Raw genomic sequence first — 15054 nt, 5'->3', positions numbered from 1 at the left:
AACAAAATTGAAACAATTCTTCCTTGTCACACAACGAACCTGTCCACAAAATTTTGAGATATCCTGTACACAAACAGACAGAAAGGGGTGAAAACATCACCTCCTTCACCTTCGGTGGTGACTGTAGTAAAAATTTCTCATATCCCAATTTCTCATGTGACATATATGTCGATCGCATTTTGTTGGCTTTTGCTCAACAGTCTTTCTCATACGTCTTTGCTCATAGTCATTTGCTTGTAGTTCTTTTGTCTGGTAGTTGATAGTTCATTGTTTAAGACATTTCACTGCAAGCTTCACCTTTTTTGGAAATGCCCTTATACTCAGTGTCATACATGTGAATTAGAATTTCTTTCTCCTTACCCTTGTGCAGAATATGCAAAATAAATGACTCGTCAAAGTAAACATTCAAAAAAAATTGTAGACTAGAGATTTACAGAATTTGCTCAAATAAATATGGCGAATATTGGTCAATAGGCATAAAGTTTTGATGTGTACAGTGTTTGATTGTGTGTTTTTTCAGCAACTTCACTGCATGAGTTCCAAAAATGGCCAGACAGGTACATGAAATGGTATCACCTGGGTATCACCTGGAAAATACATGAAACCTGGGTCAGGCCTGGGGAGTCATGGATTCACTGGATCATGGGGTGTGGCACTGTCGGTACCTGTGCAGAAGGATGAAAGTCTGAGTCTTCAGGTCCTTGGTGCTTCCATTCTTGCTCTACGGATGTGAGACTTGGACTCTCACCAGGGATCTGGGATGGAGACTTCATTCCCTTGGTACGAGATCTCTTTGGGGAATCCTTGGCTATCGCTGGTCGGATTTTGTGTCCAACGAGCGGTTGCTGAGAGAGACTCGGATGAGATTTGTTACCTGCATAGTCCGTGAGCGTTAGTTGCGGCTGTATGGACATGTAGCTCTTTTTCCTGACGCTGATCCTGCTCACTAGATTCTCTCAGCGAGGGAGCCTCGTGAGTTGAGGAGGCCAATGGGCCAACCACGTGCCTCATTGCAGCAGGTTGATCAGAATCCCAAGGAGATGGGGATGGGCCTGGCATCTGCCTGGGGGGGATGGCCAGACGGAGGCCCCTGGAGTACTGGCAGAAAGTGGATGCAGCGACGCGCTGCTCTGGCGCATGCTCCCATACCTGACCTGACCTGACAGTAACCATATTGCTCGAAGTTTTTCAGCATGACACAAATCTTAGGCATACAAGAAGCTGCAGTCTGCCGAGCTGAGTTAAAATATAAATAATTGCACTCACTTCTGTGGAAAGTGTTTGAGCCATTAGGGCACACAGGCCATCCAACTTCAGAACATTTTGTCTCTTTGTGACCCTCACAAACACCATTATCACATTGTGATGAAATGGCAATTTTGAGGTATGACTCCTGCAGCTGCATCATTAGGCTGCTTTCATCCGTGACTAATGGAGCTTTGAGACTGCTGGTAAAACAGGCCGAATCTGGAGCAAAAACCGAATTGGTTTCAGAGCTTCATTTCTTTTGTGCAATGCGAAACTTGTTCTATTTGCGAAACTTTCTCTTGTGCAATTTGTTATTTATTACTTTTTCTTTATCTATTATCAGCTTTGGGTTTTCAAAGGCTTGCAAAGGGCTAGTTGAGCTTGTTAGGTTACCAGCTGAACAAGCTAAGTGTTCATCTGTCGCAAATCTGTTCTGGGTGCACGCTTTCTGAGAATGCCACGAGCGGTGCCGTTCTGATACGGCGTGTTTGCATCTCACCAATTCCCCTTGATGGGAAAACAATTTGGAACAGTGTGGCCAAATGCATCCCAGCCTCCTGGGTTGCTGATTATACAAATGTTATGTTCGACAAAATTTCGATGGTGAACTGCTCTTCCGACACGTGCATCGATTGCCAAAAGAACAACACTGTGAAGCCTTTTGTTCTCAGTTCCACAACCTTTTTTTGAGACAGGTGCCTGGAACTTCTTGAAGAGGTGTAGATCTAAATTAAAATCTTATCTCGTCGACGCAGTGTCCCGGGCAGAGCATCAGCAGTTTCTGTGCCTGGTAGGTAAGGACGCTCGTTTGTGAAGGGATATCTATCAAAGAGATTGCAAAGCGTCGTCTTTTGCCACTTCTTTGTGATGCAGTATGTTCCGTTGTATTATAATAGATACCTTACTCTATATGTTAAATTATCATGTCGTTCTGCACTCTTGTCACTTTTTCTGTGCATGAAAGTGTATTTGTATCACTAGTTTCAGCACGACTGGCTTCACCATATTTCAAATTCTGTCGAATTGCACAAAAGGAAAAGCCAGTCCTGGAGTTAGTACACTTGACTTTTGCACATATAACATACTGACTTTTATGGAAGGTTGGAAATACAAGGAAAGCACCAAAAGGTGTCCATAATCCAGCTCGGCAGAGCTAGGACCTCAGTGACAATGATCTAACACTCGAGGAGCTTTTCCGACTCGATCCAGAAATCTCTTTTGGCCTCTGTTTACTAACAAATTAAATCCTCTTCGTTTGAGATGGGACAGGCAGGGGCGCATGTCGTCACAAACCTAACCTCATCGACTGGAAATTAGATCATTAGCCTCTGCCGTTTGCCCTGGATGGGCCAAGGTGGAAATACCCGAGTGAAAAAGTTTATGGATTCTAAAGTCGCAAGGTTTATTGTGGCATTGGAATTAGAAAAATGTAATCCGTGTTTAAGATGTGATTATGAATTGTAAATGCTTCTATCTTTGCTGCAGCAGAAACGTAATAATACTGCGAGAGCGCTGTGAGTTATATTTTGCTTGTACTCATCGGTTCAGTTGGTGGGTTTGTGTGTTACTCACGGAACAGTTCGACGGGACCTTTAACTCCGGGCTGTGAGGCTTAGCATGACAAGTCATTTAGCACAGTCAACACGCCACATTACATGACAACTTTGCCAGCAAAAATGCAATCATGCCTTGCCGAGCAGCTGGATATTTTGATGTGTAACAGTTCAGCGCAACATATTCAGGTGTCAATCGAGGGCAACTGCTGGAGCTATCCGCTGACTGTTTGTCTTGTACCTGCAGAATTTGCAGTTTGTTGAATTCAGGCGACGTGGCCTTCAAGAATATCTGCGGCTGGTGTGCAACAAGCTGCTGCAGGCATCGCCGGATTTTGCTGCCACCCCGTCCAAGGCAGCTCTTGTACAAATTCTACCCTTCTTTGTGTGAGTCATGCTCCTAGGCTGATGTTTCGCCCAGCCCTCACAACGTGAACACTTCTCACAATCACAGCACCCTCGAGTCCCAACAAAGGTTTTGACCTGTTTGCCGCTCCCATCTGTGCAGATAAACTCGGGGTGTTGAGATCCCAGGTTTAAATTCCAAGTCCCTTGTTGATACATGTCTGCTGAAATATCCTTATGATCCATGTCAAAGTGCAGTAATCTCTCCAAATGTCCTCGTCTTGCCTCCTCTCTCAGCCCTCCACAATGCAGGGAAATAGGCATACTCTCCATTGTACATTGTTGTTGCACTTGTTTTCACACAAATCACAAATCAAAAAGCAAGATGTTATTTGTTTTTATCACTGAACCTACGTGGTTCTCTTTTTGCATTGAACAATATTTGCAGCCAATTTAGAGCACTATATCCGAATTCCATTTGTGACTTGTGGTTCCAAACCGGTGATGTAATGATGAGATAACTCAAAGCAATTTCTGGAGGTTGGAGGGGAAGCAATGCTACCGTAGTAAGCTGCTTTTTTCACTGGCTTATACAGCAAAAAGTTACTTTTATTTAATGGTAAGTTTTTTTGCAGTGTCGAGGTACTTTTGTCAGCCATATGTATATCTGCCGCAATCTAAGCTACCTTTTTACTCTGCATGCGCAAAGCAAAAAGTGTGGTTAAGCAATTGGTTCACTTTGTCTCTGTCTACAGACATCAGTTTATGATCAAGGAACTACTTGATTTCAATTTAATTTCATATTTTGAACACTGTGTAACATGAATCGGTACATTAACCTACAGTTTAGCAGTACTTTGGCTCTGAATTTGGTAAAATGTATGGAATCTCACCCCAATTACGCATGGGCTGAGGAGTGAGATAATATTTTTACTCTGTCTGCCTGTATGACAGTCATGCAAAATTAAAAATCATTCCAAACAGAAAACTTACTGTTTTAGGGACGTCATAAAGGACATAAACAACAGTCACAAAGAACTAATGTTACGTGATATAATAATAACAATACCGTTTATTTTGTGCTGTAAAGGCACATAGGGCTGCTGAGGCAGTTTCATTGGCAAGGAGTTCAGTCCTGGACGGGTCGCCACTCCGACGCAGGTTACCCCGAATGGTTATTACCCCAGTGCACTGGAACTCATTTTGCCGACCTCAGAAGGATGACAGGCTGAGTCGACCTCACCTTGTGTTAATTCAACGGTGAAACAGGAACTCAAACTCGTGACCCTAAGGTCCCAAGCCAGCCACCTTAAGTTAAGTCCTCACTGTCCGGAAGTTCGCATATCGCAGTTACGATTATTCGCAATGTAGTTTTAATGGCCAATTATTCAATTAGCGCCAACATATTTCACCTTTTCGCAATGTCATCGCAAGGAAAAACACAAAGAGAAGAGAAGATTCAAAAAAGAGAAAGAAAAAAACGTACGTGCAATAAAAAAAAAAATCCCCCAAAAAAACTTTCAAACAACCACATAACCTGTTCCTTCCCTCTCGTAAACAACGACTGGATTGGGGCATTGTGTTTATCTATAAATGCGCATAAGAAATCGAGAAATTATTGGAATACACCAAGTCATCACTATCCGGAAGTCCGTACGTTGTAACCCGTAATTTGGGGAACACGGCTGAGGTTCTCTTCCCCATCGGCCACGCCTACGCAGCAACGTGTCCTGTCATTGGTTGGTAAATAAATGGCTATAACTTGGGAAGCACTTGTTCAATTAATATCAAACCTTGAAAAGGCACATCTTCAGGTCCCCAGCAATATACCTGGCAAGTTTTAATTAGATCGGACCAGTGGTTGTCGAGAAAGAGTGGTCACAGACACACACACACACACACACACACACACACACACACACACACACACACACACACACACACACACACACACAACATACATTGCTGTAATTATAGATAGATACTTGAACACTGAAGAACACAAATCGCCCGATTTACACTCTGAAAAACCTTCCGTTTCGCAGTACTTGGACACAATATTACGCCATTTGATGTCTCTCGACCAATCAAATTTGCCTCTCGTGCTCTGTGTTGGGGAATATGGAGATTCACATAAAATGGCGACTCGGAAATATAGATCGTGCTCGGAAACACGACACAAACCAAGAGTTTAAAAGACCATTCCCATGTCCCTTTTTCTCAAGACCGTATGGGGTAAGGTGTTCTATGAACTCTGTTTTTTTTTTTTCTTGTGTAATGCAAAACCAGACTTGGTGGCATAATGCTTAGAATGTCCACTCTGAGTCTGGGAGGTCAGCGGTTCTAACCCCGACCAAGTCATACCAAAGACTTTTAAAATGGCATGTGCTGCTTCTTTGCTTGACACTCAGCATTTAAGTAGGATATAACACGGACAAACAACTGTAGGTTGGCAATACTAGTGTCGACTTTGATGGGTCTCATGGCCTCCTCTTGCATTGAAGTTCTTTTTCAGGAAATATATATATATATATATATATATATATATATATATATATATATATATATATATATATATATATACACATACATACATATACGTCATCATCATCATTGTCATCCTCAGTAGCCCAAGCCTCCTCACTTGGAGGCACACAGCCCGAAGGAGGCTGGCCACTCTGACCAAATTCCCGAGAGATCGAGTGGAGATGAAATGTTAAATAGTTGTTTCTATTGTGCGAGTTGAGAGCAAGTTGTAATTAAGTGGTGTACGGCGTTAAGTTCAAGGTAACAGCATGGGTAGAAGGGGTCCTGAGTTTGATCAAATTTGTTTTGAAAGGGTTAAGTGTGGGGTGGTAAACGGAACGAAGTCTTGATAATATTATGGAGCAGAGCCGGGAAGGTTTGTTCAGATGGATAGATCATGAAATGAGGTTCGTTAAGTATTTTATGGTTGTGCTGTTGTGGCAAAGTGATGGTGATGATTTGATTGTGAATGTTTTTTCCAAGGTGTTGTGTTTAAAGATGGAGTTGGCACGTTTGAAAACATGTGATTGGGTCTTATGATCCTGTATTTCAATGATTAATGTTATTTGGCATCGCATCACATGTTTGAGAACCTCAGTCGTGTGCGTTTTTGTCTATGCTGTCACTGACGATTCACCAATAAGCGTTGAAACTGCTCCAGCTGCTGATTGGGGTGTGTAGCATTGGGATTCTCAGGTATGCATTACTTGTGAATGTCTGTGGCTGTGGAGGAACCCAGGTTGGGTTTGAAACAGCAAAGGGTTTACCTTGTGGGAACAGCAAATGGCTTATTCAGCTTTTCTGAGTTGGTTTATGCAGCTTTCTTTTGCTGCAAGAGTGGGAGATGGATTACAGAAATCCTAGCTGCAGCTGGGGATAATTGATTGGGTGAAAGCTGATTGGTTATTCCCTCCAATTATGGGCGAGAGACTTGATTAGGTCTTTTCTTTCTTTTATATTTTGACTGCTCTTGACATTGCATGTGGTACATGCTTGAGAGCCTCAGGGGTGTGAGTTTCTGTCTATGTTGTCGCTGATTATTCGCCAATAAGCGATGAACCGGTCCGGCAGCTGAGGGAGGCATGTGGCATTAGGATTTTCATCTTTGTATTACTTGTGAATGTCTACAGCTATGGAGGAACTTGGGTAGTTCTTAGTCGTCTACATTGCCGGTTCGGCTAGTTATGGGAAGAAGAACATTACCTTCTGGTAACCACAACTCATCCCATGATCCGACTCAGCTACCTCCACAAGAACAAAATTTGTCCATCGTCTGAAATTTTAAAGCTGAATTGTCGTCAACATTCACCAACGACGAAGAATGTGTTCACGAAGTGCAACACAGATTTGCTGGCCAGAGCAGCTTGTGAATGACTCTTCACTGTTGGCAAGGACATTTTTCATCCAAAATGAAATTGTCAGATTCCCTTTTTGAAGCATTGCATTAACCATAGTTTATTTTACTATATGCATTGTGCTTGTATATCGGTAGCCCCTGTGTAAGTTATGGTTATGAAAAAAAAAAATTAAGTTTAAAGTTAAAAATTTTTAGTAGCGAGCTATATTCTCAACATAGTTTTAAGATTAGCTTGGCTAATTTTCCAAATGGCTGAAAAGTGTCATGAGCTGCTGTGTTTTTTTGTTTTTTTTAGGAGCAGTTTGGAGCAGATTGTTTCTCTTTGGACATATGTTGTGCTTTTGATGCAGTCTGGCACAGTGATGTAGGACCGGAGTACATTTTTGTAGGGACTCGGACTCGGACTTGGACGCTACTTTCAGGACTTGGACTCGGACTTGGGCAGTGAGGACTTGAGGACTCGGCCTGATTCTGGCTCGAGTCCAGCAAAATTTAGCGGATTTATTGCTCATTTCGAACCAAAAGTTTGTTGCATTATCATACTGAATATTCGAAGTTCCGTATGATGGTGCAATAGTATAACAGTAGCTCTCAACAGAATCCTTTCATCTTCTCTCCCTGTCAAGGCAGGAATGCCCCAAGACAGAGTGTTGGGCCCAGTGTTGTTGTTCCTCATCTTCATCAATGATCTCTGATTCTCTGGAAAATCCTCTTGATCTATTTGCTGATGACTCCACCCGATGCCGTGACATCCCTCGTCCTTCAGACAAGCATGGTGCAGCCTCTTCCCTCTCGTCAGACCTTGACAAAATCACAAGCTGGTCAAACACTTGGGATATGTCTTTCAATCCTGACAAATTTCACACTCTGACTATCTCACCCCGGAAGGACCATCTGGCAAACCCCCATATCAGCTTATTTAACAATCCTCTTGAGGAAGTTCTGGGTCTAATTAGACTCCTGGGTCTTACTCTCAGCCGTGATCTTTCTTGGGCAAACCACATTTCAAAGTTGGCATTCAAAGCCAGTCTTTGACTTTGGCACACCTATACTCTCCTGTCCACCTACAAGACCTTCATCTGCAGCTTGATGGAGTACTGCTCTCTGCTCTGGGCTGGCGTCCCTACCTCACATATCGCTCAACTTGATGCTATGGAAAGCTCAAAAACTTGATGCTCAAAGCAAGACCTTTAAGATTATTGGAATCTCCCGTAATGAAGCTGAGTATATGGACCGATCACTTTCCATCGCACACAGATCGGTGATCTCTTTGTCTTCTATCGCCCCCTTTCTGGTCTTGCACCATCTGCTCTTTGCGTGCTTCCCCACCCCAATGTTTCTGCACAACTCACACGGTCCACCAGAAACCCCCCATCCGGTGAAACGACCTAAATCCAGGATCATTGCCCACCTCGACTCATTTGTTTCTGTTTTTCCCCACCTGTGGAACCAACTTCTACATTCTCATTCTTCCCTGCGGGTCTTCAAGACTGCTGTTCACCACCATCTCAGATCATCCCCAATCCCAAACCATGATATTGTTTTATACCCTCGTTAAATCCCACAGTGTCTTTGGCAGAGATTAGATGAGCTACCCTCGGCACTCTGAACGAGTTACAAGTTACTCTGCGAATCATCTTCAGTTCAATGGCAAGCCTGACAATGAGCTCTTCCGTTAAAGACTTGAATGAAAAATTCCCCCCATCCACCCCTCACCCCAGCCGACCCCACAGGAATGTGGGAATCATTTTTTCCATTAAATAATAATTAGTAGTCGTGTCGTTCCTATAAAATTATATTTGTTACTCTATAAATGTCGGTGGCCTGTTTGGCGGTCTCATCTGAACTGATGTCCTTGTCCGACATGTGATTTATTTGAAAAGCTCCACTATGAGGTGAGATCAATGTAAAAATCAAGGAAGGTATAAAACACGGGTCGGTTTTCACTGCTTTTTATTTATTTATTTTTAAAATCAACGTTTCCAAGCTATTCGTTTGCCTTTTACAAGGAAAGACAGTTCCCGATTGGCTTGCAGCCCGGACTTTGGCCGCCATATGGTGTAGCACGTTTAGAGGTCATACAGTCATTGAAAAACCACCCCAAACACACCACCAGTCACCACCATAATCTTTCCTCTTCAACACTTCGCAAACAACAGTGGCTTGGCTTTATGTTCATTTTGAAGGAACACAAACTTGATCTTAATTGGATGCAAAGTACTATTCATGAGACACGTCATTCATCTAACTTTCCAGAGATGCCCCAATCATCTGCCAAGGACGCATTGGCGAAGAAGGCCAATGTTGTAGAATAATGGCTTGTTTCAAACTTCAAAAAAAAAGATTACATTCCATACCAGGGACTGGCAACTTGTATTTAAACCAAACTTGCATTCATTCACCTCCGGGCATTCGTAACTGTAAATGGTACCAAACACTCTTGCATGATTTCGTATGTCCACTTCCCAAGCATGTCATACGCGGTGCCACCTAATAACGAAAGATTGAAATCCGCACATCACCAGTCTTGGCAATCCCGATTTTAGTCAAACATACACCGCGTCGGTCCACGTTCTCATCTGGAGGTTCTGCTCGGAGACATTACCGATACATTTACATGACATTTCTCTCACATCGTGTTCAATATGCTACTTTTACAAGACATTTGCTTGAGAACATAATATTGGGCAGGGCCATGGTGCGGGGTGAAAAGGTCAAATACCAAAAAATACAATTACGGGCACATTTTTGAACATTTTTTTTTTTAAAATAAAACTTTGTACACGCACTCAACATTGGAGGACGCATGAAATAGCGAACATCTTTTTGGATCTGACCCCCGGTTCATGCCCCTGGGGTCTCAAAGGGGTCAAAACAGAAGATATTTTTTTAATCTCAAAATTTGATATTGGGTCATTCCTGGCGGAACTCTTCGCCGTCTTTTAAACTTTTCTTTCGGTGGGAAGTGCGGGAATTTGTGATGGCGTGCCATCGACTTCGCTCCAGTTTATCTTACATTCAGCACCTCATGTGCAAGTGGTCTGTGATCGTGGAAGCTGTGCGTTCGTAATCCAGCTGAAGGCAAGAGTATTATGGAGTTGGACTCCAAACTTCAGGAAGTGAAGCCAGTCTCAAGAGCATTGCCGTGTCACTGTTGGAACGTTGGTAATAACCCAGCTGGCTAATTAACAACTGTCAGTGTGAAGCAATCTGCCTGCCCTCACTTGGTCTGGCCCATTCATTGCGGTCGACACTTATTCCCTTCCCTCGTATTCGGGTTCGTAAAGGAAATACGATGTGTCCCACTCCTTCCCTGTACTTTCCACGAAAAAAAAGTTCCAGTGTTAAAACATTTTCACACATTGATCGATCCTTGCTGTTATTTAGGGAAAATGTCCCCCCATCAATGATGTCAAACCCCCAAGTATGATGTCATCCACCCCTTCTTCTTCTTCTTCTTTCGGCTGCTCCCGTTCGGGGTCGCCACAGCGGATCATCCGTATGATCCGCATAGTGATTTGACACATGTTTTACGCCGGGTGCCCTTCCTGACGCAACCCTGGTCGCCTCTTACGACACAGGGATATGGTACACCTATTTTAACCGGGGTATACACCGACCCAGTACACTGGTACTCATTTCGCCGACCTCGGAAGGATGACAGGCTGAGTCAACCCCCTAGTGTATTAATTCAGTGGCCCAACGGGGCTTGAACTCAGGACCTTTTGGATCCCAAGCCCCTGCCCTAACCACTGCGCCAACACCAGGCTGATGTCATCCACCCCCTACCCACCAAATTAAGGGTATAGTGCCTCATTTTAAAGGATGATGACTGCACAATTTAATTGTGCAAGATGACATCCAAAATCTGATTGACATTGATTTTTAAGAATTATTTCAACCAGCGACTGCTTTCGGCTTTTCCTAACACATATGTACACCCAAGTGCTTTCGGGCAATGTGTGTTTTTTTTCCTTTATTTATTTATTTTTCGGGAAAATCTGTTTTTCACAACCCACACAAAGCGAGGCCTTTTAATTGGTTTATGTCAGGGCAGTTGTCATAATTGTTGTTCCTGAACTCTTGCTGCAGAAGTTTTGTTGCAGAAGAATAACTTTTGAGCTTATTAAAGCACTGCATCATCCAAAGATATTGAGAAAACAGAAGTGATGGCATTGATGTCACCTGTTGTCAACAAACAGCTATCCTGGAACGGCGTTGCTCAGTTTGGACATGCTTGGCATTTCTCTTTGAGAAGAAGACTCGGTCGGTGTGCCTCATCGGTGTCGAGGGATCCTGGTGTCTTAATTATGAGCCAGATTTTGTCACGTTCGTCTGGATGGAAGGAACCACAATTCCTACGCTCGTAAAATGGCCAAATCGTACATCAGGGATCGATCATCATTTTATGACCATGTTGCAAAAAAAAAAAAATAATAAAGTGCTTTTCTTGGCTTCTTGGATTTGAGTGGTAACGGGAATACCGTCGTCTCCATATTAAATTCTACATGACTTGCAGCTACACACGCACAAAAAACAACCTCATGGGAAGGTGATTTAAGTCATCTTATTGTGTAAATTCAGCCACATCCATTGCAGAAGGAAAGCTTCTGTGCCACCATCACCAAGATGGCAGGCAGACTCAGGAGGTTGGTGAGACATTGTTTAATTAAGTTGATGGCCTGCTTTTTGGGGGGTTTTTTTTATTCATTTATTTATTCCCCCCACCCACATTCTGTCTGTTGTTCATGTGAGCGCACATTGCGAACAGCACGTACGTGTGATGAGCAGGCCTGCCTTAATGTATTCCTGCCACCTACTTATTTCTGTTGATCATGGCAGGTCATGAGTGGTGGAAATTACAAAACTGTGAAAGTGCACACGGTGCATTTCAAACTCGTCCCGAGAACCACCGAAGCACGCTCTTATCGCTTCCTGCTCGATGCTTTTCGAATGGGCTGTCAGTCTTTCTTCATAGTTGCTCTCAGATCCATCATTGTCTTCGTATCTGTCCATTTTGCCTCCATCTCACCTTTTCGTTCCTTCCACTAATTCCCAGGACATCGTTGTCACACAGCTATAGGCTACTCCACCCGCCTCCACCCCTTTCCTCCCCCTTCACACAGTCAAGCGATCACCCCCTCGCCGCCACTCGGCTCGATTCCCACACTATTAATTCGGATCCACGGTGTATTTGTCCCACTTTTCTCTCTTGCACCCTGCAGTATGCACCAGCCTTACCAGCCATTACATTGTCATGTTTCCGGAGAGTGGGGGTTGATGTTTACAGCAGCCGTAGCTTGTTCTTGAGCACAAGATGCTCTTGCATCAGGGTTGAAACAAGACAACATGAAACATCATGTGATATTGTGCTGAATGTTATTTAATAACACCAGGTGTTCTGTTCCATCTTCATCTTTTTTTACCACGAGCCGATCCTACCTCTCCATAGATATCAACCTTCAGGTTGGAGTCTTCAAGCGCACAATGGCTTGGATCTTCACACGCTGTTTTTTGAATCAGAAGTAGATTTCTGGTCTCTCCAAGTGCTCGACGCCAAGGCTTTTCAAACTTTCATTGTTTTCCACACACAGTGATTTCACACTTTGCTGATGAACCGCTTCAATTAAACATTTCTTCAGACACGACCCAATTTTATTCCAGGATAAATTCCTGTGGGCTATCTACTGGTGGGAAATAGCTGACGTATCGGATCATCCTGACGCAACTACACCGGTGATCCAAAACATAGCAATTGCAGGTTCCTTAGATTATGTATTTTGGGATTGGTTGAACACAGTGCTGCCAAACCCTTGACTCGTTCCAAGACTGCTGATCTTGGAGACAGCTTATTGCTGCGGTCCCGTGGGGCTTCATAGACCTCGAACAGAAAAATAAGTGTATTTTATCACGTCATGCTCGAAGTCTAAATTTCCAAAGAAATCTCCATCAGAGGCATCTCCAACCAGAGGAGTCCAAATGCTGAAGTTAGGTGTGTGCGTGCGTGTATGTTCGCATGTCTTTCTTTCTCCCTCTCTCCCTTTCCCTCTACTTCAACTCCTCTTTTGATCATAAAGTATTGTTCCAACTGCTCCAATATTTATGCATTTATTTCCAAATGACGAAGCAAGCCAGCTTTTCTTGACCAATTATCGAAATGGTTTGAACCCTTTACTTGTCACATCTTGGTACTTAGGTGAGCGCCAATAGACTTTGTCTTCACTGGCAATGGAGGATGCATACCTATTGGGCGTTCTTCCTGTCCGTGTTGTGCATTTAAGATGTTCTAATGAGCTCAGCTTGTGGAATTTGCATGAATTTTTTTTATCGATAGTGGTGTTTGATCCCTGTTTCCTCATAACCTGTATTCTCACGTCATAATCATCCTTCGATAATTTGAGAATCGTCTGTTTGTGTGTTTGTGTGTTTGTCATTTATTTATAAACCAGGGGTTCAAGGTGGGCGGAGGACCCCAATTCTCTCTATGTAAATGTATGTGGCACATTGCCGCTCACAGTGGGGGAAGGAGATGTGGCGGTGGCATTACAAGTCGCATTAAAATACATCAATTTTTGGGGGAATTAACCCGTTCTGTAAGGATGGGATCTCCGCTAGTTCATGTCAATTTTCCCTCGATTCTAATGGTTCACTGAGGTTCAAATCCAAAACTACAAAGGGCTGCGTGCTCCACAATAATGAAGTTTAACTTTCTGCAAGATTGAATTCTTCCGTAAACCAGACAGCTCCAAAGTCGACATGCTACAACCGAGGTACCTTTCCGGTGCTTATCGTGACTAGCATGCTTTTCCATTTTCTCAGATTTCATTTTTTTTTTCCTTGTTTGCAATCCTGTTTCTTTCATGGTACCATGTTCCTCAATATCGTGGTACCATAGTGGTCCATTGCTGGAGTTTGCACATCAGGCTACCTTGTTCCTTGTGGTACCTTGTTCCTCGTCATATGTTGTCCCTCAGAATACATGTTGTTCTGCATGATATCTTGTTCTTCATGATACCTTACCTCTCGTAGTCGGATTGGTCACTACCTCCTGTCTTGTACTCATTATCGGCTGCTTTTCATTCATTTATTTCTCCCCCAACCCAACCCCCCTCCCCCTCCCAACCCCATGTCCATTTTCTCCTTTTATTTTTCCTTTCATTCACACTCCCTGCTGTTTGTAGTCCTTTCGGAATGCCTCTACTTTTCATTCACCATTCCTTTTAGCGAAACAGCAGGACTTTTTTTCATAAAAGGTTTGTTGTTTTTTTTTTTTTTTGTATACAGAGTCTTGAGGTTCATGGAATAGCAAGAACACTGAATGGATGAGGACACAACAGAACAAAAGGAACAGCAGAAACAGAGACGAAAAACACAACAGCAGGGTTGAGGGACAAATTTATGGGAGACTTGGACAAATAAGGGATGGGGGCGGAGGGAGAATAGGGGTAGCGGAGGATGCGTGGGGTGGACAAGATGGATACAGAAACAAACTCTTGGGAAGGAAAAACTGGAAATTTGGAAGGAGGGAAAACTGCACACATCTTTTCCATGTGCTATTGTCTCATTATCTACGCACGATGTACCCTTTGTGATTGCACATCATTGAAATGGCATTGCACAACTCGCCACTGAATGTATGATGTCATACGTAAAATGTATGATGGACTTGTGATGTTTAAAAAAAAACACATTTCTACATCAAGAGAATTGGGGCTTACCCCGGTAGGCATTGTTCTGCCCTTTGAGCGTCTGTGGTGTGTAGCCATAGAAACTGTCTCCATAGTGACAGCTGGTATCACAGGCTGCAAGCGCAAGCAGTGTGGAGCATTTTGCTTCCTCCCTATCAATGTTTGAATTCTGTGTCATTTTGTTGCATTCGGCCATCATGGCACTGAATCAAGGAAAGACACAAGTTCGCTTTTTGCACGAGCGGGAGAAATGGTGCACAGGTGTTGTGGCTTTGACAACCGACGACAGCGCCGTGGTGAAATTGCAATGGAATTTCCACACGAGGTAATTAGCCCT

General features: G+C 43.3%; 1 protein-coding gene across 6 annotated transcripts in view; it reads left to right on the top strand.

Moving 5' to 3' along the window:
- Nucleotides 1-15054, top strand: part of SNX29 (sorting nexin 29) — a 375087-nt gene that overhangs the window by 320424 nt on the left and 39609 nt on the right. For 5 of the 6 annotated variants that reach the window (XM_085862380.1, XM_085862382.1, XM_085862379.1 and 2 more), the window contains one exon: nucleotides 3049-3188. The exons of the other annotated variant lie outside the window; for it this stretch is intronic. In XM_085862380.1, coding sequence (XP_085718506.1) covers nucleotides 3049-3188 — 140 coding nt within the window. The remainder of the gene's footprint in view (nucleotides 1-3048; nucleotides 3189-15054) is intronic. 6 annotated transcript variants of the gene reach the window in all.

Source organism: Eptatretus burgeri, chromosome 17 (assembly GCF_056783735.1).
Source record: "Eptatretus burgeri isolate ZD-2024b chromosome 17, Ebu_testis_v1, whole genome shotgun sequence".
NCBI lineage: Eukaryota > Metazoa > Chordata > Myxini > Myxiniformes > Myxinidae > Eptatretus > Eptatretus burgeri.
The sequence above is the reverse complement of the archived record's forward strand: the minus strand, read 5'-3'. Positions and strand labels throughout refer to the sequence as shown.